Raw genomic sequence first — 27,502 nt, 5'->3', positions numbered from 1 at the left:
CATGTTAGAAGTTAACTGAAACTCATGGATTGTTCTTTTCTTTAGTAATTTGTGAAAATTTTGGTCTTGTATATGGTAGATGGAATAACACATTTGAAACTACAGGATAGTTCAAGGACATTTTAGCTGTGCTGTGCAATAATTTGTTTGGATGAACATAAGCTAGTGGTCCATGAACTGCTTGGGCTCGTTGGATTGGTTCAAACTTAAGGGGACCAGTGCAATGTCCTAGGGGGATGGTTGGGCTTTGATGTTGTAGGGTTATTGGGTGGGTTAGATATGGCTCTAGAACATTCCTCCTATCTGTTTGGTGTGGAATTGTTGGGTGGGTTAGATATGGCTCTAGATCATTGCTCCTATCTGTTTGATGTGGAAAGAGCCATTTCATGCAGTGGGAATTTTCTGTAGTCTCTCTTCTTAATTCTGTCTAGCTATTGTGAATTTCATTATTGATCAATTTTGTTTCTTTAAAGGGTGATCCAAGCACAAATGCTTGGCGTGGCTCAAATTTGACTGAAGATGGTCATGACTCATGTGGAATGTGATGCCAGTATCATGGATGGTGATTCTAGGGGCATTTGGGGCTGTTGGGGCGGTGCCAGGTATTCCTGAATTATAATTAATGGAAACCATACTCTAAACAAGTAAATAGGTTTTTATGTTGTGAGCTTCAATTTCTTCTGTTCCTTGGCTTTGATAATGTTATGGAGCTTTCATATTCATTTTATGCTCTTCATTTCTGTGTAGTTAATAATTAGCAAGTGTCTGAAATGGTATCCAAGTTGCTGCTTTGTTGGCCAAGGAGCAAATGTTGGGGTCAGCACTGTTGGGTCGAATACCTCCCATGTATGAACACCTGTGTTTATCTTTGAATTTTGATATACAAATTACCTCTTTATTGCAGCATTGTCACAGTACTTATTATTTATTTCTTGGGGATTTTTCATTGGGAATTATGAGTCGTGCAACAATATTTTGTTAGGGATATTACGTAATGCATACTATGTGTGAATAGTGAATATGAATCTGCCTTCTACACATGTTTAGTGCTTGTAAAACTCAAATCAAGTGAAACCATGAAGGGTAATGGGTGAAATTAGTTACAGTGATTTGGTCTTCAAGTCAAAATTTGAAAGAAATGATTTGTTGAGGAGTCCATTCCAAGTTTCTGATAAATTAGTTTCTTACTTCAACATCATGCCAAATTGGATTTCCTCTTTTTCTTGGCTACACTGGTGATCCTTGGTGAGGAGTTAGTGCATCTCACTAGGGCATGCCATTTGTTGTTCTCCTTCAGATTTTTGTTCTCTTATGAGGCATTTTTTGTGTTTCCTAGCTTCTTGGTTGGTAGAGGTGCATGTATGTGGGCAAAATCCAAGTGTATTCCTTTGCCGGCAAGTATACCAGAGGCTGATGAAGTAAACTCTCCTAGTTTTCTGTCGTATCTGTCTAAATTTCCATTTCCCTATATATCAATATTTTTTCTTGAATATGTTAGTTTTAAATTTCTTTAGTAATCTATTCTTTATTCTGGAATTAGTTATCATACTTGTTGTGCATCTTTTGGAAACAGTGGCTGGTTACAGAGAGGGCAAAAACATAGTGGGAAAATACAAATCAATGCTTGATGATGCAAAAGCCATGAAAGTAGAAATTGATGGAGAGCTTTCTTCTAGCACTCAAGAGGATGCTGCTGTATCAGGTACTCCATGCCATTTAGATTTTAAACAGAACATTCCTGTTCCTCCCAAAGCTGGCAATAATTAAGTGGTGTACCATAACTGAATATGTCAATTACTTGTTTCATGATAAATATATTTGAGAGGGAAGGATGTTCATGCTAAATATGTCAATTTCATTTTTTTTTGGTATCCACAACCATGTGGTGCACCATAAACCCCCCCCCCCCAAAAAAAAAAAAAAAAAAATTGTCACACATGACTTTATCCCCTTAAACTAAAATTGTAGCGCTTAACTTCACCCTACTTATCTTTTTCTTTCTTTTTTCCTTTTTTTTTTTCTTTTGAATTTGGACCTCAAGTACGAAAATACCCTTTCAACTATAGGGGTAAATTACACTTTACCCCCTTCAACTATCACTCAATATCACTCTACCCCCTTCAACTAAAATTTTTTATACTTTGTTTGGTTTTTAAACTCAATTACAATTTTCGATTTTTTTAATTTTTTGTTCATATTTAGTATTAAAAAAAATTTAATATTAAATGCACCTAAAAAGTTAAATATTTGTTAGGAAATCTAAAGGAATTTTACTAAAGATGAAAAATAAAAAATGAAAAACAAAAAACTGGTATGTAAATGTATTTTCATCTTTAATGAACTTGTTTAGATGCGTCTAGATTAGATGTACTTAAAAAGTAAAAAAGAAAAAGAAAAAATAGACTAAGATTTGAGAAGTTTCATTGAGGACCAAAAAAAATATGAAAAAGAAAAGCTCAAAAATAATTTTTAAATACTGAACCAAACAAATTAATGATGTCATTTTAGGCATTTGATTTGAGATGTCATGTGCAAATCACATGTCAAATTTTCATTTATCTAAGAAACAAATTGTTTAACTCTCTCTCTCTCTAACCGAGAGCTTCTCTCTCTATTCCTTCTCTTATGGTTCCTCAGAGCGGCGTTGCTTGGGGAGGGGGAGGGGGAGGGGGAGGGGGTGGGGGTTTCGGCTTCCGGCCATCTCTCTCCTCTCCATCCCCCCCTTTTCTCTTTTAGGTTTTTGTCAAATAAGTTTGGGAGCTTTTCTTCCCAACCACTCCCTCTTTCTTGAGGCGATTTTCTTCCCTCCCATGGTGGAAGTGTGCTAAGTTCTCCTCCTTCAACCCGATGGTGTGGATCTGCTTTAGATATGCTACAGATCTGATTAGAGGTTGAGTTTTCTGGTCTTCTTTTTTGTTTTTTGATTGTATTTTGGTTTGGTTTGACTCTGGAGTCCATTAGTGCTTGATGTAGCTTACCCTCTTTGTGGTTGTAACCTATGATCTATGGTCAGCATGCTCTACAGCCATTTGTTGGCCTCTGCTTGCAGTACGAGCACAAGCACATGTTGTGCAACTGAGTTTTCTTCATAGATTTACTCCTGTGTATTGTTTGTTTTCATCTTTCCTATGCTGGTGTAAGTTTATTTTGGATGGATTCCTCTTTGTATGTGCCATTTGGCTACTTTATTTTGTATGTGCCATTCCTCTTTTGATCCAAAAAAAAAAAAAAAAAAAAAGAAAAGAAAAAAAGAAAAGAAATAAATTGTTTACATTGATACCAATTTTTAAATCAATGTGGCAAATGTAGCATTTTTTAGTTAGAGGGTAAAGTGATATTAAGTGACACTAGTTCAAGAGGGTAAAGTGTAATTTATCCCATAGAAAAAAGGGTATTTTCATCATAAAGGTTTAGATTGAAAAAAAATTAGTAAATGAGGGGGTTAAGTGTTACAATATTTAGTTCAGGGGGTAAAGTGATACGCGACAATAGTTGAGGGGGGTAGAGTGTAATTTTATCATTGCTGAATATGTCATTTACTTGTTTCATGAAAATATGTTTTGAGAGAAAAGGATGTTCATGCTAAATATGTCAATTGATTTTTTTTGGTATTCACAACTAAATATGTTACAATGATAAGTATGTCAATTACTTTCTTCTCTCTCCCCCCCCCCTCTCTCTCTCTCTCTCTCTCTCTCTCTCTCTCTCTCTATTTTATGGTTGTTTTATTAAAGTTTATTTTTAATTTATGAATGTTTTTGCATGTGTTTCACAAACAGAAGTTCTACCATGTGATCATTTGAACACAAACTGAGATCATGATCAATTATGTATGTTGAATGTGCCAGAAGATGACTGCATTATGGACACTCTTGGGCTAATTTCTGTTGACACTGAAGGACATATAGCATCTAGAGCTTTGAGTGGTGGCATAGCACTGAAGGTGATTATCTGCTTTGTTTTTGTGGCATTTTCTTGTTATATATGCAAAGAGTTTCTATGTTATTTGTCTCAATTCCTTAAATTGTATCATTATTTTTCTAGTGTTCTTATTTAATTAACCCAAGATGGCAATGGTGGTCGAATTGGTGTCCGTGGGAGGAGTTGACTGGTGGCCATTGACGGTTTGGTGGGGGCTTTGGTGTATGAAGTTGTGTGAAAGAGAGAGAGGAGGGGGATTCAAAGGCTTTGATTTAAAAAAAAAAATAAAAAATTAGTTCCTCTATGACATTTTGTCCTCCCAAGTTCCCAACAACCATGCAAAAGAAATGCTTTTCTTGGTAGTGAATGAAACCTTGAAGTGGTTATTGGGTGTTGCTAAGGGCCTATTTGGCATCATTTTCATTTTCATGGCTTTTCTGGCTTGTCTTTTATTTAGATTCGATGCCTCTGTTGATCACAATTCACACGTAAAAGTTGAAATTTGCATGACATCATTTCTAAAATGGATCATTATTCAGTTAAACTTGAAATTTATTCTTCAAATATTTTTAACAGATAACTGGATGTGTGAGATTAGCAGCAATGTATGGCTCCGGTTGTTGGGCATCCTCAAAAGGTCTATTTGGGGCTCTATTTATAGTTGGATGTTGCGCTAGTGGTGCTGGAGAGTATTTAATGAAAGGATTTGCTGCATGGGAGAGCTGTGTCTCATCATCATTGTATGTATAGTTGTTCAAAAATGTTATTTTATTTTATTTTGGGAAGTATAACTAACAGAATAAAAAATAAAATAAAAAAAACAAAAAGAAAATTGTATCTTAGAAATGAACAATTTTAATTTATCTTTTACTACAAGGAACATTACAATTTTCTTAGAAATGAACAATTTTAATTTATCTTTTACTACAAGGAACATTATATTTTCTTGGTACGTGGCTAGTTTAATTGTGGAATATTTTTGTAAAGGTATTCATGTTTTTCTGATTGTTGTTTAGTTTAGTGCTTTCTTCTATGTATTTAGTTTTCATTATTTATTTGTGTGTTAAACCTACAAAAATCATATTCTTTGTTTCCATTTATGTATACCCCCAGCTTGTGAATCCAACATGGCTATTGTTTTTGTTGCACAGGTCGCGGGCAGGTCTGGGCTCTGCTTGCATGAAAGTTTTGCGCTCTGTTATGCAAGATAGTAGCCAACACGGTACTGATAAAAGTGCCGGAACTCTAGTTGTTCAAACTGAGGCTCCTATAACAGTGACAGCTCCCACTCCCAACCCTCAATCTTAATGGTTGTTTTAAGGAAAAAAACGACTTAATATTTGTTTGTTTCCTATTTAGCTTCGCATGACTTCACCTTAACTGAAAGCTATATAGATTGCAGCAGCCTACACTTGTTTTTTGGAATATGTCATTTTGGAAGCTCTATGGAGTGGCCCAAGGTAGTATAATCTGTTTCGAGTAATATTTCAAAGCCTTTATTGTTGCATATGAATTTTCTTCTTTAATTGATATATTTAGATCAGATTTTAAGATCACAGTGAGTTCAGTCAATCCCAGTAGATGACATTTAATGGAGAATCATCTCATTGAGAGTAAACCAATATGTTGTGTATTAATTAGGTGTGAAGTGTTCGCTAATAGTTACTATATATAATGATTTCTTGTTTTATAATTGAACAAATATTTTATATAAGAGCATATCATAAACTGAGTGGAAGAGATTTGCATTTCATATTTGAACTGTGCATTTCGTATCAGTCATAATTGTAATGGTGCCATGTAACAATTTGTAGTTTGTCCTATTTGGTTCTTCTTTTTTTTGCCTTTTCGTGTGCATATCATGTTTTAGTATGGAGGTGTTTGGCAAGAAAAATTTTAGCCTCGTTTAGGCTAAAATCTATAAATAGACAATATGTTAAAATAGCTAATAAGACAAAATGTCACATCAAATCCATAATCATTTCACTTTTTCTCTTACAAACATTACATCAAACTATAAAAAAATTCAATCATTTTTCCAAACACAAAAAATTTAGTCTACTAAAATAGTTAAAAACTAAAATAGCCTACTAAAATTATAACTTTTCAAACACCAACTATGTTGGTTTACATTTTTCGATTTTTTTGTTGATTACACGAAACGAGGCAAACATGTCGCAAATCAAACCTAATTGTGTTTAATTTTTTACTTATACGAAACTTATTTGTTTTATTCATATGTTTTTATGTAGGTCTCAAATTTTAGGACGACTACAAAATAGCAAAATAGGATTGGTATTGACCAGTTTGTTACACAAATTGATGTTAGTGAAAGTAAAAGATAAAATATCGTTTGCTCTAAGATTTGATAAGAAATTTAAAATTTGGAAGTAAATCAAAGTGGTTTATTTGTTTTCTTCTTTCAAGTAACTTATCATTTTTCAAATTGTTAGTGAGGCAAACCTAAAACTTGAAAGATGTTCATTTTTGCTCACGAGAGATCAGCACAATTATTTTATGGACCATTCTTCCCCAGCATGATAATGGGCTTGTTTGGTGTAGAAAGTTGAAAATCTGTGAAGCCTCTTTCATTGGGCTGTGGGCCAAAACCTTAGGCCTAAGTGAGCTCGCATGGTGGACGGATGAGTGGGCTAATAGGCCATCTCTATGGGCTCGTGGCCTGGCCCCAAGCTTAGCCCAAGATTTGAATTTTTTTAAATAATTTTTCTGCACTTTTTTTTATTTAATTATAATTTTTCATGGGCTGGGTTTCAAATTTAAGGCCCAATCGCACTTGTGCTAGCGTGTCTAGGATTTGGGCTTTGTTTCCGAAAAAGCCCAATGAGCATGGGTCATGTTGGGTTTCAAGTTCAAGGCCCAATTCTAGGCCCTATCTAACTTGGGCTGGCCTGTCCAATATTCGGCCTTTGTTTGAGTAAATTCTAATGAGCTTGGGCCAGGTTGGGTTTCAAATTCAAGGCCCAATCTCATTTGGGCTGCCAGTCCAAGTTTTGGGTTTTGTTTAGGTAAAAGCCCAATGAGCTTGGGCTAGATTGAGTTTCAATTTCAAGGCCCAATTCTAGGCCCAATCTCACTTCAACCAACATGTCCAAGATTTGGGCTTGGTTTAGGTAAAAAGCCAACGAGCTTGGGCCTGATTGAGTTTCAAATTCAAGGCCCAATTTCAGCCCAGTCTCACTTGATCCAGCCCATTTGGGATTTGGGCCTTGTTTGGATAAAAGCCTAACAAGTTTGGGCCGGATTGGGCTTCAAGGACAAAAAAGTATATGTCATTCTGTTAGGGGTTTCTATTTATACCCCCAAAAAAACAAAATATTAAGTATTTTCAATTTCTTAGCACACGTTCAACTATTTAGAGTTTTATGTTAGTCTCAGTACACTCTATAATTTTTCTTCAATTACGTTTCAAGGTACATCCAAATAAAAACAAAGTAACTATATTCGAATTTATAATGCCTAACAATATTATTTGATCCGGACTTTCAAATCCAAACATGTTAACTTTGTTCGATAGAATTAATCGAGACAAGATCATACTATGATTTGTCTTTCGGGTCTTCTGTGCCCTAGAAATATCTTTTCAACTCTGCCCATCTCATTACGAAAAGCCCCAGTTTTGATTCATTTGCAGATGTGTCCAATGATTTCATATCATCTTCTCATATAGTTAGGCAATCTTCTATAATAAAGAGCTCTAATTTTGTCAGAAGTTACTATTCTCGGAATAACAGCAGTGATTCTACCACTGGGTGGACTGAAGATATAATAGAGTATTTAGATGAATCCAGTAGCGTTATTTTTTTGGATAAGGGCACAAGATTGATGGAGCCTGGTTTTGATGACTTTGTTACGTAAAATGTATATATAAATCAAGAATTGTATCTTTATATTTATGTAAATATTTAATTCTTTTTTGATGAGTTGTTTCAAAAAACGATTTTTATTATTATTCTCGTCCATTATTTGATTTTGTTCAATTTTTTTTTATTCGCAAGAATAAGAAACAATGATAATGATAATGGTGAGTTTTGGTGGGGTGATTTGGAGTTTTGTTGTGAGGAGGAGGAAGAAGAAGAACGAGAAGAAAAAACAATTGAAACTTAGGGAAGAAGATGAAGAATATGTATATGTAATTAGAGTGTAAAAAATAATATTTAATTTTAGGGTTTAATATATATTGTCCTTATTAGGATATAATAGGAATTAAAATTTTAAAATTTTAATTGGGCTTGTTTAATAGTTTTTTGGGTATAAATAGAATCCCCCTATTCTCTTTGATCTTTCTCATAATTTTTAAAATTAAGCTTTTGAGATTTATTTATTTAATCCTCTTAAAAATAAGATTTATTTGCAAGAAGTGATTTCATAAAAGAGTACTGGTTATATATATTATCATTTTGAATTTTTTTGAGAAAAATATTTGTATATGTTTCTTTCTTTTCTTTTTTGGTTAATTACTAAAAAAAAACTTTACGGTTTCACGCATTTTTCACTTTAAACTCCAGTGTTTCAATTTCGATAAATTAAACCCGATTATTGTTATGATTTCAAAGAAAGAGACTTGCATATTTTTTCCCTACTTTTTTATTTTTTAGTAAATGCTTTTGTGACCACTTTCTACCACCATTATTATGTTCACACTCTACTTTCTTCTTCTCTATTTTTGTCTTTTTCTTTCTCTCTTTTTTTGTACTATTATTATTTTTTGGTTAATTAAAAAAAAAATTCCAAAGTTTCATGCGTTTTTTACTTTAAATCTCAGTGTTTTAATTTCGATAAATTAAATCTTAGAGTTTCATTTGTATTTCAATGTGCCCCCTCCTCCATCTACCTCCGTTTGTGTAAAGTAACGGGGAATAATTTTGGGGTTTAAAGAAAAATGCGTGAAATTTTAGTTTTTTATTTTTATTTTTTGTTGTAATTAACCCTAATATTTATTATTATTTTTGTGTATATATATAACTTACATATCTTATTATATATGTACATATGTGCTTGTATATATGGTGCAATTTTTTTTTTAAATTTTGACTCTTCTAAGGATGAAATTTTGATTTTGTTAATAATTTTGATGATTATGTAAGAAAAGCTACCCGAAATGTAAGAGACACTTATCAGTGTTTTAATGGATTAAGGCTACCTAAAATGTAAGAGACACTTGTCAGTGCTTTAATAGATTAATGTTATTTTTAGTCATTAAAATTATAGACGAAATCAAAATTTTACTCCCTTCGTCCAATATTGATAGTCCCTTTTTGAAAATTCATTACACTTTGAATTCAAATTTTAAATAATTAATTTCAAAAGTACCCTTCTATTTTCATTTTTAAATATATTTATAATTACAAGGGATAATTTTTAATTTTTTTTAATTTAAATTTTTGACTTTTCAAAGCGGACATACATTTTGGGACAACAAAAAATATAATAATGGACCAATAAAATGGGACGAAGTGAGTATCAGTCAAAATTTGAATAAAAAAATTTCATCATATATACAAACACATGTATATATACCGTAAGATATATAAGTTACATATACACACAAAAAAAATTGAAGGTTGCATTTGACTAACTTTTGAAATCATGATTCCAATGTAAAATTTTCAAAATTCGTAATCAAACACACAATTCAAAATTACTCAAAACTAAATTCAAAAATTATCTTCAAAACTCATAACTAAACACACAATTCAAAATTCTTTTCAAAACTCAAAACCAAACTCTTTTCAAAATTTTATTTTAATTTTATTTTAAATATATTTTTTATTTTTTAAAAAAAATTATTTGTAGGATTATGATTTGAGCATGGAGTCGTGTTTTGAGTTATGAGCTTTGAAAAGGGAAAATTTGTTTGGTTATGAGCTTTGAACAGAGTTTTGACTACGTTTGTTTGGCAGATTAGGTTGGATGGTATTATTAGTGAGGGAATTATTAATGTGTGGATTGTTAGTAAGGAGATTAGGTGAAAGTGTGTTTGTTTTAAGGGTAAATTATGCAAATGGTCCCTGTAGTTTAGATGTTGTGTCAATTTGGTCTTTGTTTTAATTTACTCGATTTTGTCTCTTAATTTAACAAATTATGTCATTTTAGTCCAATAAAATAACGGTTGTTAAGTTTGGTGGACGAAAAGTCTACACAAGGACCAAATTGACACATTATGTAAACTATAGGGACCAAATTGACACATAATTTGACTTTCCGTCTACCAAACTTAACAACCATTTTTTATTAGACTAAAATGACACAATTCGTTAAATTAAGGAGCAAAATCGAATAAATTAAAACAACAGGGACCAAATTGACACATCGTGTAAACTACATAGACTATTTGTATAATTTACCCATGTTTTAATGATATAGTATTGAAGGTAGTTAGTGATGAGATTGTTAAATTATTTTTATAATAAATTTTAAAAAAATAATTTTTATATTAAAAAATATCAAAAACAAATATAATTTTTTTTAAATAATAGATTGCAATTGTAAAATAAAAAAAATTGCACTATTTCGGTCAACCAGCCGGACGTTTGGGGATGTTCGGACGAACGACCGGGTAAACCTAATCCGCTATATTTCATGCATTTTTGTGCTGTATTTTTTAAAATATTAAAAAAATTATCTTTTATTTTAAATATGTAATTTTTATTTTAAATATTTTTTTATTTTTTAAAAATATTTTTAAATATTACGATTTGAGTATAGAGTTTTGAAAGTAGTGTGGAGTTTCGAGTTATGTGTTTGGTTATAAGTTTTGAAAATAATTTTTGAATTGAGGTTTGAGTTATGTGTTTGGTTACGATTTGAATGTGGAGTTGTGAAAAGAGTTTAAAATATTAAAATTAAAAAAAAAATTATTTATAAAATAAATATTTAAAATAAAAAATTAAAAATATCTAAATAAAAATTATATATCTAAAATAAAAAAAATAAAATTTTCTTAAACATTTTTTAATATTTTTAAAAAAATAGATCCATAAAATTTAAAATACAACTCAAAATTCAAAAATTCAAAATACAATTCAAAACTCTTTTCAAAATTCAAAAACTCATTTCAAAACTCATAACCAAACAAAATTTTCTTTTTTTAAAACTCAACTCACAATTCCACACTCAAATCATAACTCCATACTTAAATCATAATTTCAAAACTAAACCAAACACAACCAAATATTAGGGTTAATTACAAAAAAAATTATAAGATTTCACGTGTTTTTCACTTTAAATCTCAGTATTTTTCATTTTAAATTCAAAAACGATTCTCCATTATCTTACACCGACAGAGATGGACAAAAAGAGCACATTGAAATACGGATAAAACTCCAAGGTTTAATTTGTTAAAATTGAAACATTGAGGTTTAAAATGAAAAACGCGTGAAATTTTGGAATTATTTTTGTAATTAACCCCTTTTTTTTTCTTATGCTTTTTGATGTTCACAAACATAACATCAATATGGAATGTGAAAATCAGGTGGAAGTGAATTATAATGGTGCAGGGGAAGAAGAAAGTAGTGATAAATAAAAAAAATAATAAAAAGTAGAGAAAAAAAAAAAACATTAAGCAAGTGTCTTTCTTGGAAATCATAGCAGTGGTGTCTATTTTATGTGGCTGATGACATTTCTTTGCAGTTTCTCAATCATTTCTGTACATTTCACTAGCAAATTCTGGAGGTCAAAAAAAAAAAAAACTTATGTTTTCAGATAATTAACTTTAATAGCGGAGTAGGCATAATAATAGTTAAGATTTTTGTTAAGCTAATGTAAACCAAAATAATATGTTTGCTTATATTTTTGTTTTCAATTATTTTGATAAAGAATATTCAATTAATGCTAATATTATTCATTTTTTTGTGTTGGTATAAATTAAAATTTAAAATTTTGCAATACTTATTTTTGATGAAAAGTTACATAGATTTTTATTTTCTAAAGTTTAAATTCTGAATCTGTTCCTGATTAAAGATCCTGTTAAATGATTGGACCATTTTACATTTTCGTTTGGTAAAACAAAAAAAGAAAATCAGAAGTTGATATGAAAATTTTGTTTAATAAACTGTTTTTGATAATTACTTTGGGGAATAATCATTTTTTTATAGTGAAATTAAAAGATCCTTCCAATAAAAAATGTGTAAACATTTCCACTTTCTTATTTTGAAAATACAAAATCATTTGATAAAAATTTGTGAATTTTGACACTTTTTTCCACAAAGATTAATATGAAACTAACCAAATCAAATCTTAATTCCCATTACTCATTACTCATTACAATAAGAAAATAAACATGTGTAAATTTTAACCACTAGTTTTTATAGTTTTGGTGTCATTTCAATCTTTATAATTTTAATTAAATTATAAATTTTCTTAACTAAGTAAATCAATCTCAATCATATAATTAACAGTTTTATTTCAAAAACACAAATTGATGTTATTAATTGAATCGAATTAATACAAAATTTAAAATCAAATCGATTACAAATATATAAATCAAAATGACATATGAGACAAAATACAAAAACAACCAATTTAAGTTAATTTTACCCACTAAACATTACCACTTTCCCCTTCTTGATTCAAGGAAGATTCAAGGCTATCAACTTGCAACTAATGACAAGGAAATAAAACAAACAACAAAATCAGGTTAATTCTATTGTGAAAAAGAATTTTTATTTTTTATGATTATCTGACAAATCTCCACAAAAATAATAAGAAATAAAAAATTTAGTCATCGACCTATATTGAAGAGTATTGTTCGAACTCATAGAGTTCGTTACGAGTTTCATTATAATAATCTAAAGGGGCACTTTTTCATAAATCCTTTTTTACCTATTTATATTCCTTTTAGTCTACATTATTTTCTTATATTCCAATAAGCCCTATGGGTGACATAGTTACCAAAATACCCCTAATAATATTCACATTTACATTTCACACCATCAATGTGAATGTTCACATCGTCAATGTAAATATTCACACTATCAATGTGAATGTTAACATATCAATGTGAATATTCACTTTGACGTGTGAATCATATTGTCAATGTGAACATTCACACGTCAATGTGAATATTTACATTGTAAAATATGAATGTTCACATCACCAAATTGCTAACTGTTCAAAAAATATTTGTAAGGGTAAAAATGTTCATAAAATACCTTAAATATTAAAATTAAGATTTGGTAGATCAAATGTCTAAATAATAGGATTTATTAGAATATAAGAATATCTTATAAACTAATTGAGATACAAACGCTTGAAAAAGGATTTTCTAATAAATTTCTCTAATCTAAACCATTCGTTTTGTATTTTGAATTTTCCATTATTTAGTGTTTTTAGAGTTCTACTCTACATTATTTATGTTAGAATATTTGTCAAATTATCTCTTACAAAAGAGAGAATTTTTTTTTTAATTAAATTATAAATTAAACCATTGGTCCCTGTAATTTAAGTAAAGTGTTATTTTAGTTATCGTAATTTTAATTTAAACATTTTGGTCCTTGTATTTTAAATTTTGTTACAAGATGGTCCCTCCATCAAATGTTGTTAACAATTGAAACAGAAAAAATTAAGTGCAAAATTAGAAAAATCAAAATAAAAATCAAAATAAATTATAAAGACCAATAATATAATGAATATACTACATTGATGGTCTTTATAATTAATTTTAAATTTTACTTTAGTCCCTTTTTTAGTTTACTCATAATATTTTTCCATTTTAAATTCAAACAAAATTAAAAATGTATTAACCAAAACCCCATATTATTGGGTAAAGATTGAAAAACGTCTAAAGCCACTCTCTACCAACTGAGAAAAATCATGATAGATATATGAATTCATTTTAAAATATATTAAAAAATAATTGGGTTCTACTGACTTGGGTTCTTTTATATTTTTAATTTATTTATATGTTGTTTTCCCAGAGGGACCGGGAGCCAATAAAAGAAGACGCCATTTTTGACTTTATTCTGAGCACTCAATAATATAATGTTTGAGTATTTTATTTTTATTTTTAATTTATATGTTGTTTTCGCAGAGGGACAAGGGGCCATTGAAAGGAGACTCCACTTTTGACTTCTTCTCGGCTCAGCACTCAATAATTTCTTCTTCTCATCACAAAAATATAGCCATTTTTGAGACTGCAAAAACTTTTTTCGCTGAAAAAAAAGTTAACAACCTCTTTGCTTTGCTTCTGATCTGTGGTTTTTTGTTTTCCTTCTGTAATAAAAAATAATGCCTATAGCAGAGATCTTTCTCTCTGCCTTCGTCAAATTGCTGTTTGAGAAGATGACCTCTTTTGCCTCCTCCAAATTACCCACCTTTGAAGGTATTGGTGCCCAGCTCACCAATTGGACCAATATGCTGTCTCAAATTGAAGCTCTTTTGATTGACGCGGAGGAGAAGCAAATGACAGATCGAGCCGTGAACTTGTGGCTCGATGATCTCCAAGATCTGGCATATGATTTGGATGATGTCGTGGACGAGTTCGCCACCGAAGCATTGCGACAGAGTCTCAAGGCAAAGCCACACCAAGCTAGTTCCAGCAAGGTATGGAATCCCATCCTTAATTTCAAGCCAGGAGATGTTTGGTTTAATTTCAAAATGAGGTCCAAGATTGAGGAGATCACTACCAGATTACGCACTAGTTTTGAACAATGTTCGAAACTTAATTTGGTTAAGATTGTTGGAACCACCACACCTACTAAGACTTGGCAAAGACCAGAGTCTACGTCGTTATTAAAAGAACCTCGTGTTTATGGAAGAGAAAAGGATCAAAGAAAGATAATTGAGTTGCTTGTAGGTGGGGGTGAATCAAGTCGTAACAAAGTTGACGTAATTCCCATTGTGGGTATGGGTGGGATTGGCAAGACCACCCTGGCTCAGATGGTATACAACGATGAAACCGTGAAGAAGCATTTCGATCTGAAAGCCTGGGTTTGTGTGTCAGATGAGTTTGACATTATGAAAATAACAAAAGCAATTTATGATTCAGTCACTTCCCAGACATGTAGTTTTAATAACTTGGATCAAGCTCAAGTTCAACTAAAGCAGGCTTTGGTTGGAAAGAAGTTCTTAATTGTTTTAGACGATGTCTGGAACAAAAAATACAATGACTGGAATGATTTGAGCAGCCCTTTCAATGATGGAGCTCAAGGGAGTAAAGTCGTGGTGACTACACGCAGCAGAGACATTGCAAGAATGATGGCAACTGTCGAACTTCATGACGTTGAGATCCTATCAGATGAAGATTGTTGGTCATTGTTTGCACAACATGCCTTTGAGAATAGAAGTATTGATGCAAATCCAAATTTGGTATCAATAGGTAAGAAAATTGTGGAGAAATGCAAAGGTTTGCCTCTGGCTGCTAAGACACTCAGTGGCCTTTTACGTTGCAAAGAACGAGATGAGGAATGGGTAGATGTATTGTGTAGTAAAATATGGGAACTATCACACGAAGAAAGTGACATCCTTCCAGCTTTCAGATTAAGTTACCATCATCTCCCTTCGCATTTGAAGCAGTGTTTTGCATACTGCTCAATAATACCCAACGACTATGAATTCGAGGAAGAGGAGATAGTCTTGTTGTGGATGGCAGAGGGTTTCATTCTGCAAAAAAGAGAGAAACAAATGGAAGATGTAGGAGGTGAGTACTTTCGGGAATTGTTGTCAAGGTCTTTTTTCCAACCATCAAGTACCGGTAAAAGCTCTAAATTTGTGATGCATGACCTCATCAATGATTTGGCTCAAGTAGTTGCAAGAGAAACTTGTTTTAGATTGGAGGATATATTGAAATATCCGAAGCAGTGCAAGAATATAAAGAAAGCTCGACATTCATCTTATATGCGGGAGCAATATGAGGGTATGAAAAAATTTGAGATCTTTGACAAAGCCATACATTTACGGACCTTCTTACCATTTAATGCACCATATATTTGGAAATGTCATTTGGCAAGCAAAGTTTCCCTTAATCTATTGCCAAAGCTAAGACGCTTGAGGGTGCTCAATATGAGTAGATATTACATCACAGAAGTTCCAAATTCAGTTGGAGATTTGAAACATCTGCGGTATCTTAACCTATCCAACACCAACGTTGAAGAATTACCTGAATCATTAGGCTCTCTTTACAATCTACAAACATTGATGTTAAGAGGATGTGAAAAATTGAAAAAGTTGCCAACAGACTTGGGAAACCTAATTGACCTACGTCATCTCGATATTACAAATGCACATCACTTAGAAGAAATGCCACTAGGAATAGGTAAGTTGGCTAGTCTTCAAACACTATCCAATTTTATTGTTACTAAAAATAGTGGGCATCGGTTAAAAGAGTTGGGGAACTTAATTTATCTTCGGGGGAGGCTTTGCCTATCTGGGTTACAGAACGTGGTGGTTCCATTAGATGCAAGGGAGGCGAATTTAATTGATAAGGAGGGGTTAGATGTGTTATCAATGGAATGGAGTGTTAACTCAGATGATTCACGAGATGGAAGAGTTGAAACAGAAGTGCTTGACATGCTACAACCTCACAAAGATTTAAAAGAGCTCCATATCAAAGGCTACCTTGGTGCAGGATTTCCGACTTGGATAGGCGATCCTCTGTTCTCCAATATGACTGACCTAAGTTTAGATAATTGTGGAAACTGTGCATCCTTGCCACCACTAGGACAACTACCCTCCCTCAAAAAGCTTTACATTAAAGGAATGAGTGTACTAAAGCATGTCGGTCGTGAGTTTTATGGGCAGGGTGGTGCAAAACCCTTTCAATTACTAGAGACTCTAAGCTTTAAGGATATGCTGGAATGGGAGTATTGGTATACTTTTGAAGATGATAAGGAAGTTGAACCATTTACTCATGTTCGTGAGCTCTCCATCGAAAATTGTCCTAAACTTGTTGGAATGTTGCCAAGTTATCTACCTTGTTTGAATAATCTAAAGATTAAGAAGTGCTCGCAATTGCTAGTTGAAGTTTCCAAGGTTGTCCACCCGTCACTCACCTCTATAGCTATGAATGACGTTCCTCTAACAAGCCTTCAAGCGGTCCTTGAGATGAGGAGCATGGTCGATGACGAACTGATATCAGCAAATGCAAAGTCTAAGCATCCTAGTTCAATAACTTCCTTGAGCATTGGGATGATTAAGAAACTCGAGCTCTTGCCAAAATGGGTTACTCATTGGCTGATGGAACTCGAAGCATTGGAGATCACAAGCTGTGAAGAACTCAAGACATTGTGGAAGAACGAGGAGAGAGTGCAACGCAGTCTGAGTCTCCCTGCATTCCGGCATTTGAAAATTAAAGGCTGCCCCCAGCTTGTTTCTTTGTTTGAAGAAGATGAGGATGAAGACAACAAAGGGCAACATGAGCAGCAGCAGCAGCAGCAGCAGCAACAAGAGGGACTCACCTGCATAGTGAGGAGGCTTGAGCATCTAACAATAGATAATTGTGAAAAGCTGGAGAAACTGCCACGGCTGCTACATGGCTTCACTTTTCTTGGAGAGTTGTATGTCTATAAGTGTCCGAGTCTCAGCTCTTTTCCGGAGACAGGTTTTCCGTGCACGCTGAAAACACTCAGGATAGGTGATTGTGAGGCTCTGCAATCCTTATTCGGGTGTTTAACACAGATTAATGACAGTAATCTTCAAGTGTTAGATGTTTGTGATTGTCCATCCCTCACATGCTTGATATCGTGCAGAGGTGGGGGGCTACCACCCACACTCAAACAGCTTCAGATTATGAGGTGTAAAAAGTTGGAGGCACTGCTAGTAGTAGATGAGGGGATGGAAATTACCTGTCCATCTCTTGAGATTGTTTTGATCATGGATTGTGATAGGCTCAAATACTTGCCAGATGCCCTTCCTAATAATAATAATAATAATCTCAGTAATCTCAGTGGATTGTACTTGTATGGGTGTAAGAATTTGGAGTACATTCCGGAAGGATGGTTCCACTCCGCAACAAATCTGAGAGATTTGGATATCAGGGGATGCAAAAAACTCAAGGCCCTACCACACGGATTGCAGAGCATCAACTACCTGACTTCTCTTCAATCGCTGGAGATGAATATTTCACAATGGAACAACAACTTCAAGAAGATTGGTTTGCGCAGTTTATCCTCTCTTAGAATACTGTCGATGTCAGGCGCAATTAGCGTGGCAGAGGAAGAAGAAGAAGGTGTAGCGGGGTCCAGCTTTCCGATAGATGGGAAGTTGCTGCCCACCTCTCTGATCAATCTTCAGATCGGGGGTTTCCGAAATCTGGAGAAGCTGTCTTCAAAGTTGTTTCAAAACCTCGCCTCTCTTGAAGAACTTTCTATCTTTGCTTGCCCTAGGCTCAAATCTTTACCAGTGCAAAGGCTGCCTCCCTCACTTGAGGCATTGTGGATCCGTGGAAGTCGGAAACTAACAAGGAAGTGTGAAAAGGGGAAAGGCAAATATTGGCCCCACTTAGCTCACATACCTCAAGTCAATGTTGATGATGAGTGATAAGCTCCGTTGTGGAGATTCCCACCGCAGTTTTACAAGCACTCAAATTGCCAGGTATCAAAACATAAACTAATTTTATAAATATAAATATTTAAAAAATATTTTCAGATTTTAAAAACAAAAAAATCATATGAAAAACATAAACTAATTTGTTTTATTTTTTAGATGCATCTAATCTACATATACTTAAAAAAAATTAAAAATTAAAAAATCTTTAAAAAAATTTAATAAATACAAAATACGTACAAAAATGTATTAAATTTGTATATTTATTAATATTTAGTGATTTTTTAAACAATTTTTTTCATAAATTTTATACATTTTAGGTGTATTTAGATTGAGTGGATCTAAAAACTTGAAAACCTTGATTAAATACTTAAAAAGTTCACTAAAAACAATAAAATACAGATTGGAATTTAAAAATTATTTTTGAGAACTCCAAAACCAAACAGAGTTTCAAAAATTATTTCAGATTCTAAAAACTAAATGAGTTTTGGATTTTTAAATTTTTGAAAATTATTTTTAGAATATACAGCCAAACAAATTTTTAGAAAATTATCTTTCAAAATTGATTTCAAAAACCAAACCTTAGGTTTTTTGGGCTTTCTGCTAGTCATTAATAAAATATTTTTGTATTTGTTAAGTTGTTTCCTATATAGTGACCGGGAAAAATTAGATTGAAAGTGATTAAGCTGGTACAAATTCTTGTTGAAGGGAGAATTTTTTTGAAAAAAAAAGAAAAAAAAGAAAGAAAGAAAGACAATGAAATGCTGTGATGTAAGTAGTTTGCAAATGCTTAGAAAAATTAAACAATTTTTTTGCTGTTGTAAGAGCTAACTTAAAAAGTTATAAACAAATATACGCATATCAGGTGTCCAAATTTCATTTTTGTGAGTTGTTTAATAAATATGGAAACTGAAAGCAATTTTAATTGTATATCTGGAGTCGTTACATTTTTTGTCTGAAAAAAAAATTTAGAGTATTAAGTTTTATCAATCTATGAGGGATTATTTGATACAGAAATGTGCTTTCAAGGATCTAAATACAAAGAAAGGCTTCTTCCGATAGATTTCCTAGTCTGCTTTTATTTCTGAGGCAGCCACAACAAATGGAAGAGTTCACATTTCTTTCCAGCTTGGTGCATTTGTCCCTGGATATCCTGTCCATCCAGTGATTGTTTGCTATCCCCTTGTACACTTTGACCAATCCTGGTAAGAATTTTCTTGAGTTGAAACCGTTTTGGTGTTGTCTTTTGTAATATCTTTACCTAACTTGCATCATATGGCCTTTCATTTTGTTTAGGGGAAATATAGCTTTGGGAAAGCTCATGTTTAGAATGTTCATAGTTTCACAATGTCATGGAGGTATGTTGAGTGATTTTTTATTTATCTATAGTTGCATATAGTGAAAATGTAGTGAGCTTGGCTTCCCCCACTATTTTTGTTTGTAAAATTTTTGGGCAGTATGTTGTATGAGGTGGCAATTCATATATATAGGTTGTTATAGTGATGCCCCAATTTGCTATTTTTCTTTTGATAACTAACTCACTCTCGCAAATCATCAATACTGATTATTCATCAGCTTAAATGTACATGCATTTATATGATGTGGCCTTAACTATATTATAATTTGAATTTTGGTTACTGGATAACTTGTATGTTGTAAAAAGTTGAATGAAGTCATTTATTAAATTATATAAGTCGAGTATCTTCCTGTTGTTTTACCCCTTGAAAATTAGTAGGAAAATGCTACCCATTTTGCTCAGAGGATGAATCGACATTATTTGATTAATCTTTGCTGCCTTGTTGGCTTTAGTTGATATTTTAATATTAAGTATATTCTTATACATCAAAGTTTTTAATGGGCACATTACATACAATTTGTTAATTTTTTGTGTATGGTTAACATATTTTGTATTTCATATGCTTAATCTCCCTGAGCCATTCAGAACCAGTGGATGTTTAACACACTGTAAAAATATTGTAATTGAATTTGTGTGATGTTATGTCTACTGCATTTGTGTGTGGAAGCCTGCCCTTTTTTTTTTCTCGCATCCGTGCTCAAAGAATCAGCAAATTGATGATTCTTGGTCTTGGGATTTCAAATAATAATATATGTATATATATATACAAAGATCAAAATTTTGTTTGGGTGTGTTGTTTCAAATAGTACAGAAACAAAAACATCTCGGAAATATTTTATGAAACGAAGATAAAATAGAAATGTTTGAAAATATAAATTGAAATATATCTAAATGTATAAAAGCCTAATAATTGATTAATTAAACAAATTGAGATTCATATAGTCATTCACGTAAAAGAATTAAAAAACTAATGTTACTATGAACTAAAATTATTAAGTATTGTTAAATAACTCAAATTTATTAAACAAAAGTTTCCAATAAGGACTAAAAGTTTACTTAAGCAACAGTAATAAATGTTTATGAAAATTTCTAAATTTGTATAGATACAATTTACTCTTTCTGTATATCACACTATGTTTCGGTGTGTTTCACTATGTTTTGATGTGTTTCAATGAAAACACTAGAATTTATTATTCCATTAGTGTTTCGTTTCGGTCTCTTGGGAAATGGAAACATTTTGGCCATTTCAATGGAAACAAACGAAAATTTTGTTCCTCGTATATATTTAAGATAAATCCATGTCAAAGAGTTTTTCATTCATGTGTTGTCTACGTTTTTCATGTTATTTGGTTCCAAACAAATGGCATATGTACCTATTAAAATTGGGTGTAATTGCACATGCAACAGCTCTCGTGTCTTCTATGTGCACTATGTTAACTTATTACAATTGGAGGAATAGTTTCCTATTGTCAGTCTTTAGTTTGGGAAATTTGTCCCTTTTTGTATTCTTTTAGTAGCTGTTGGTGTATTGCCTTGATTCTTAGGGGCAGAGCCATGTATAACAAAGTTGGGTCAAGTGACCTCACTGGAAATTTGTGAATCTGAAATTATTATTCAGACTTTTTGAAAATTTTATTTTAAATGAGGTCAATCTTGAACTAATTTCATAAAGCATAGAGATTAATATATAATCATGTTACCCCTTTTTTCCTTCTAATATTTTAGTTATTCTTTTTCATTTTCTTCTTTCTTTGAATTCTTTTGTAGATGTTCACGTGTTACCCACCTTATACGTCACTATTATCCTAATATCCAAGGAGATGATTGCGGCATTATGTGACTGCTTAGGAGAGGATTTGCGCTTATATTTAAAAAATGTGAAAAAAAAAGAGAGGAGAACTTGTGGCATTAAAAAGGAATTGTCAACAAACACAGTGGGTGTTGTTTTCTTCAACTAAATTAACTAAACAAACCTTATGTTCAAAGGATATATCTGAATTAAATTTGTTCAAAATTTTAGTGAAGGAAAATATTATACATTTATGATTTATGGAATCAATTGTTTAACTTTATTAGCATTTATGGAATTTTAGTATTAGTGATGCAAGCGGTCAGTTATTAGATTTTTGTAAAAATTAACTATTGTGGTTTTTGCTTTCATTATGGTATTTGTAATTTGGTAACTATAAATTACTTGATCCAGTTTTGTGTATTACACAAGTTTATTAGTGTACATTATGTATAATTGAAGGTTGATATTAGTGGTGAATTGTTTAATGGACATTTCTGGCTCCGCAATGGTTGATTCTGCACTAATACAGAAAAGAATCCTATTTTTGTGAACTTGATGATTATCTAACAGCACACTCCATTTTGGATTTGTCTTGATTTGCCAGTTGAGCTGCCTTGAGTATTTATATCATTCTCTCTAAGTTATTTGTGGATATTGAGATTTTAATCTATCAATTCATTCGTGATGGATATATGCAAACTAGCCATGCTATAGCTACCTCTCTTAATGTTACACATGAAGAAGTTATTGAAACTGAATGACTTTCATTAAATTGAAAACTCAGAGATACAGTACGTTATATACACTCCACATGTTTACAAAATATCTAACGAAAATATCTACCTAACTCACTCTGTTACAACAAGCTGAACTAACACTTTACTTGTTTGGTTTGCAGGACAACATATCTCTAGTCTGGTCTTGGATTGTTGCTGAGTCTTGATTGGTTACTATAACTGCACAAACATCTTATTCCTATGGGGACATCATGCTGCTTGCAAAAGCTTCCCAGTCCAAATAGGTCACTTTTCGTGCTCCATGTGTTTTGACTTTTATAGTTTGAACATTCTATGAAGTGCTAGATTTCAGCTCTTAAACTTAATTTGATGGCCTTTTTTTGCGATGGATCAAGAATATTTGATGCAGCTGCAATGATGGAATTTACATTGTCTCCTTGGGATTTCATAATGTATTTAGGCGTAGGCCTTGAAACACACCATTTAACGCTTATAATTCCTCTCTTCCAAAATAAATAAGTTGAATTAATGTTTTTATTAATGACTATTGATTAATCTATATATTACTGAATGGAGGAAGGATCACAGATTAATTTGAAAAAATAGAGGTGAAAAACGCAGCAGAGAAGTCTTGAAAAAACTAATGTGCTAGTAAAAGGTCTTGTATTCCTTTAGTTCTAGCAAGGAGATTTTTCCGTCTCAACTGGAGTCTTGAAACAAATCTTTAAAATGTAAATACAGTATTACTTCTATCTATATTAATTGGTTTCTTTTCTATGGTTTTAGTAAACAATGAATTGTTAACTAATGGAGCATGAAAAAATAAAATACCCTGGAAATGAAATTTAAGGTCGTAATTTTGTGGGAAGAAGAGTATACATTATGTTGATGTTTGGTGCATCATAGAACTTGACATGTACACCTTGAATCTTTAGTGAAGATGAACATAAGCCAAATCAAGCAATGTATCTGGCTGTCCAAATTCTTAAGCATAGTTCTAGCTGCTTAATCTTGGCTGGTGAGGAGTAGATTGTTTTCAAACTTGGCATGTTGTATGGTTTCAGACTTTTCTTAGGTGTGCTCTTTCTAATTTATCAGGTAGTCACTCTTACAATTGAATCCAAGTGTGCCGAGAACACACCATGGTTAGATTGATTACTAAAGTAAAGAAAAATACACAGATGAAAATAAAGTCGTCTGTGACCATGCAATTTGTGTTTGTAGTTTAAGTTTATTATTAGAGTTAGGACACCTCTTAGGTAGAGCTCTCATAAAAATAAATAAATAAAATTTGTATGTGAGATAGTGGAATTTTTTTTATATTATCTGTGTACCCCAACCCCTAGTAGCCTTTGATGAGATCTCTCCTACAACCCTCCCTCCTCTTCCCCCTTCTTCTTCTTCACTCTTTCTTTTTCTCTAATATATTTTGTTTCTAAAAGTAATGGTCTTGATGTTTTGTTGTTTGTATTGTTAGTGTCATATCGATTCACTTGAAAAAAATACTCAAGGCCAAGATGATAGTTTTGTGTCCTTAGCTAAATAAAGGATCTTAAATTGACTGCATGATAGGAATGAGACTTTATACTACCGAGTATGTTTGGTGGCAATTATCAGCTTGTAAACAAGAAGTGATTTAAGAATTAATTATAATTTCTCTTTAGCTAGAGAGAAATAATTTGAAGTAATGACGCATTGCTGTTGCTTTTCTCTCCATGTCCTTATTGATAACGTTGAAGATTTTGCTCCAATAATATATAGTCCTACAGTAGGATTGGTTTGCCAAAACTATTCAGGGTTGTTCAGATGGCACGGGGAATGTACTTCAGTGCAAAAGATAAAGGAGAGATGATGTCCATGATCTATAACTGGCCTGGTTATCTGGTATTTTGGAAATCTAGAATGCATTAATGTATAGTTTTGTTCTCTTTATTGCTTTTACCTACTTGTTGGTGATACATTAAGAGTGTCAGCCTCAGTTACATTTGCCTAAGCTAGATACAGGACAGACAACAGCCGTATGAGCTGCAGCTTCAGTTGTAGTATGCTGCAGCTTATCAGATCAGCCACAGCTTGAAGGTTGTTAGTTTAGTTGTTAGTTTGTTAGAACCAGAGTTAGATAGTAGTTATGGTTACGTTAAGTAGTTAGGATTTACGGTTAAGACAGTGTATCATTTCTATAAATCATTGTAAATCTATCTGTAGAAGGTATGGAAAATTGAGATCAAACTTTCTTTTTGGTATCAGAGCTCTGAGCTCCTACGAGCAGAGATCCTTGGAGATCCTTCTATGGCTACTCCAAACCCTATACCTCCATTAACCTCCATGGATACATCTTCAAGTTCTTCTTTACCTACAAATCTTACACTATTGATTTCCAATCTGAGTGCCCTAGTGCCTACAAAGCTTGATTCAACAAATTACATTGTTTGGAAGAGTCAACTACACAACATCTTGAAAGCTACGAAGCTTCTTGGATTTGTTGATGGTACCAAAGTATGTCCCTCATCTGTTCTTCTTGATTCTAGCAATCAAGAAGTTTTGAATCCAGCTTATACACAGTGGATCACCATTGATTCTCATCTGTTGAGTTGTATCACTGCTACATTGTCTCCATCTATATACACATCTGTCATTCATTGTCAGACCAGCACTGAGGTCTGGTCTGTTCTTGCCAAGAGGTTTACATCTCTTTCTAGGTCTCACATTCATCAATTGAAGAATAAGCTCAGTTGTATTGTTAAAAAAGGCTCAACAATGGAGGATTACTTGAGTCAATTTAAATCCATTTCAGATCAACTTGCTCTGGCTTCATCACCAGTAGATGATGAAGATTTGGTTCTCTTAGTTCTTAATGGTTTACCAGACTAATATAATGCTTTCAAGACTACCCTTAGGGCTCGATCTGATCCTATTTCCATGGAAGCTTTGTCTTCCTTGCTGTGTTCTGAGGCCATTCATGTGGAGTCTTCACTCAAACAATCTCATACCTCCGAGATTTCTTTTGCTTATGCTGCAACCAGAGGTAACTATAGAGGAGGTAACAGAGGAGGTCACAGAGGTTCTTTTAGAGGCAGAGGTTCCTCCAATTTTTCCAGAGGTTCAGAGAGTGGTGGTAGGTTTCGAGGCAGTTCTCAGCATGGTGGTTCCTTCAAAGGCAGTCAATATCACAGAAGTAGGTCCACTCCTAATCCTAATGCTATGATCTGTCAGATCTGTGGAAAGCTGAACCATTCTGCCCTAGATTGCTGGTACAGAATGGACTCATCATTTTAGACTAGTCCACATCATTCCTCTTCTATATATATGCCTCCTTCTACACATCAAAGCTCTCCTACAGCCTACGTTGCTTCTGCCTCATCCTCGTCTGTTGCCTCAGCCCCTTCTTCCTCTTCCAACTGGTTTCTTGACTCTGCTACAACTAGACATATGACTAATGATCTCACTAATCTCTCCTATTATCAACCTTATTCCGGGCCAGATCAAGTTGCTATTGGTGATGGCAACACTCTACCTATCACTCACACTGGTAATGGTCTCCTTCCCACACCTAAATTTCCTTTTCATCTTCACAGCATTCTTCATGTTCCTTCTATCTCTTCCAATTTGGTTTCAATTCATCAATTAGCTAAGGACAACAACTGTTCTGTTACTTTTGATGCCCATTCTTTTCTGATCCAAGACAAGACTACTCAGACGATGCTGTATAGAGGTCCTTATGCTGATGGCCTCTATCCTCTTTCTACATCTTCTTCTGCATCTTCTTCTTCACCAGCTTGCCTCTCCTGTACAAGGTAGCCTGTTGCTCCAAACTGGCATTTTCGACTAGGCCATCCTTCTTCTCAGAAGTTTCATCAAGTTATGACTCAAAATAAATTCATGACTTCATCTTCTGTACATAGTCCTAATAGCTCTACTTTGTGTGAACATTGTCGTGTGTCTAAGAGTCACAGGTTACCTTTTTGCTTGTCTAATTCTACTGTTGACAAGCCCTTAGCCCTTATTCATGCTGATGTTTGGGGTCCCTTTTCTGCCTCTTGTTCTGGATATAAGTACTATGTTCTCTTCATTGATAATTTTAGCAAGTTCACTTGAATTTTTCCTCTTCATTACAAAAGTGAAGTTTTTGCCAAATTTTTGGAATTTAAGGCATTTGTTGAAACATAATTGACTATTCACCTATAGGTTTTGAGGAGTGATAATGGGGGTGAATATCTTAGTCTTCTTTTCAAAATTTTCTCAAACAAAAAGGCATTGCTTACCAGTTAACATGTCCTCATACACCTGCTCAAAATGGAGTAGCAGAAAGAAAACACAGACATTTAATTGAAACCACTATCACTGTCATGCATCATTCTTCCATGCCCTTGATTTACTGGTTTGACGCTCTTGCTACTACAGTCTTCTTGATAAATAGATTACCCACTCTTAAACTGAAAATTCATACTCCATTTGAAGTTTTATTTCTTCACAAACCAGATTATCAGTTTTAAGAGTCTTTGGTTGCAGGTGTTATCCTTGGCTTAGGCCTTACTCTTCTCATAAGCTCCAACCTAGATCTATCCCTTGTGTATTTCTAAGCTACCAACCATCTACTAAGGGCTATACGTGTCTTGACCCTCTTACTCAGAAAGTCTATGTGTCTAGACATGTTGTGTTTGATGAGTCAAAGTTTCCTTTTCAGATGGCTTCATCTAGCTCTTCTTCTTTATCTGATCTTTCTACTTTAGTTCATTTTTTCTGGTTTTCTTCTCCTCAGTCTACTTCATCTTCTACTTCTTCTCAGACTGCTTTTCCTATCTCTGCTTCTTCTGCTCCTATCTCTGCTTCTTCTCCATCTCAAATTTCCTCTCCATCAGATCTTCCTATTGCTCCTTTTCCTCCTCTCTTTGTAGCAGCACCTTCTATATCTGTAGCAGCTCCTCCTATCTCTGTAGCAGCTCCATCTCCCTTATCTGCTCCTGCTCCTTCTCAGGTGCCTCCAGTGCCTATTTCTTCTCTCTATATCGATCTTCCTCCACTACCTTTTTCTCATACTCATTCCATGATCACTAGGTCCAAGAGTAAGTGCCCTGCTGCTCCTTTTTCTTCTTCTCTTTGTCTTATTGCTTTTATAGCTTCTCTAGATCACTGTGAGCCAGAGACCTATCAAGCAGCTGCTCAGTCTCCAGCTTGGCAAGCTGCCATGTTAGATGA

General features: G+C 33.2%; 3 protein-coding genes across 10 annotated transcripts in view; 2 read left to right on the top strand and 1 right to left on the bottom strand.

The window, feature by feature from the left end:
* Nucleotides 1-27,502, bottom strand: part of LOC114282822 (putative E3 ubiquitin-protein ligase HIP1) — a 230,783-nt gene that overhangs the window by 57,528 nt on the left and 145,753 nt on the right. The window lies entirely within an intron of this gene.
* LOC114294174 (putative disease resistance RPP13-like protein 1) overlaps nt 1-27,502 on the top strand; it is a 141,232-nt gene that overhangs the window by 113,081 nt on the left and 649 nt on the right. For 2 of the 5 annotated variants that reach the window (XM_082906498.1, XM_082906494.1), the window contains exons 1-4: nt 14,048-18,468; nt 19,435-19,625; nt 19,717-19,778; nt 22,468-22,590. In XM_082906498.1, the coding sequence (XP_082762624.1) occupies nt 14,167-18,414 (4,248 nt within the window). In that variant the 5' untranslated portion in view covers nt 14,048-14,166 and the 3' untranslated portion in view covers nt 18,415-18,468; nt 19,435-19,625; nt 19,717-19,778; nt 22,468-22,590. Of the gene's footprint in view, nt 1-14,047; nt 18,469-19,434; nt 19,626-19,716; nt 19,779-22,467; nt 22,591-27,502 lie in introns of those variants that run through there. The other 3 variants (XM_082906520.1, XM_082906510.1, XM_082906501.1) reach the window with 3 other exon arrangements.
* Nucleotides 647-5,477, top strand: LOC114258606 (putative threonine aspartase). Of its 4 annotated transcripts, none has more exons than XM_082906821.1 (5): nt 647-846; nt 1,574-1,702; nt 3,852-3,943; nt 4,498-4,661; nt 5,073-5,477. In XM_082906821.1, exons 1-5 carry the CDS (start codon nt 771-773, stop codon nt 5,227-5,229), a joined length of 618 nt encoding a protein of 205 aa, XP_082762947.1. In that variant the 5' UTR covers nt 647-770; the 3' UTR covers nt 5,230-5,477. The 4 variants fall into 4 exon arrangements, with proteins under 4 accessions (XP_082762947.1, XP_082762945.1, XP_082762944.1 ...); XM_082906819.1 differs by having other exon boundaries at nt 3,849-3,943; XM_082906818.1 differs by lacking the exon at nt 647-846 and having other exon boundaries at nt 1,369-1,702.

This window comes from Camellia sinensis, chromosome 2 (genome assembly GCF_055761805.1).
Source record: "Camellia sinensis isolate YWXY chromosome 2, ASM5576180v1, whole genome shotgun sequence".
Classification (NCBI taxonomy): Eukaryota; Viridiplantae; Streptophyta; class Magnoliopsida; order Ericales; family Theaceae; genus Camellia; species Camellia sinensis.
Note: the sequence above shows the minus strand (reverse complement) of the source record. Positions and strands in the feature narration are given on the sequence as shown.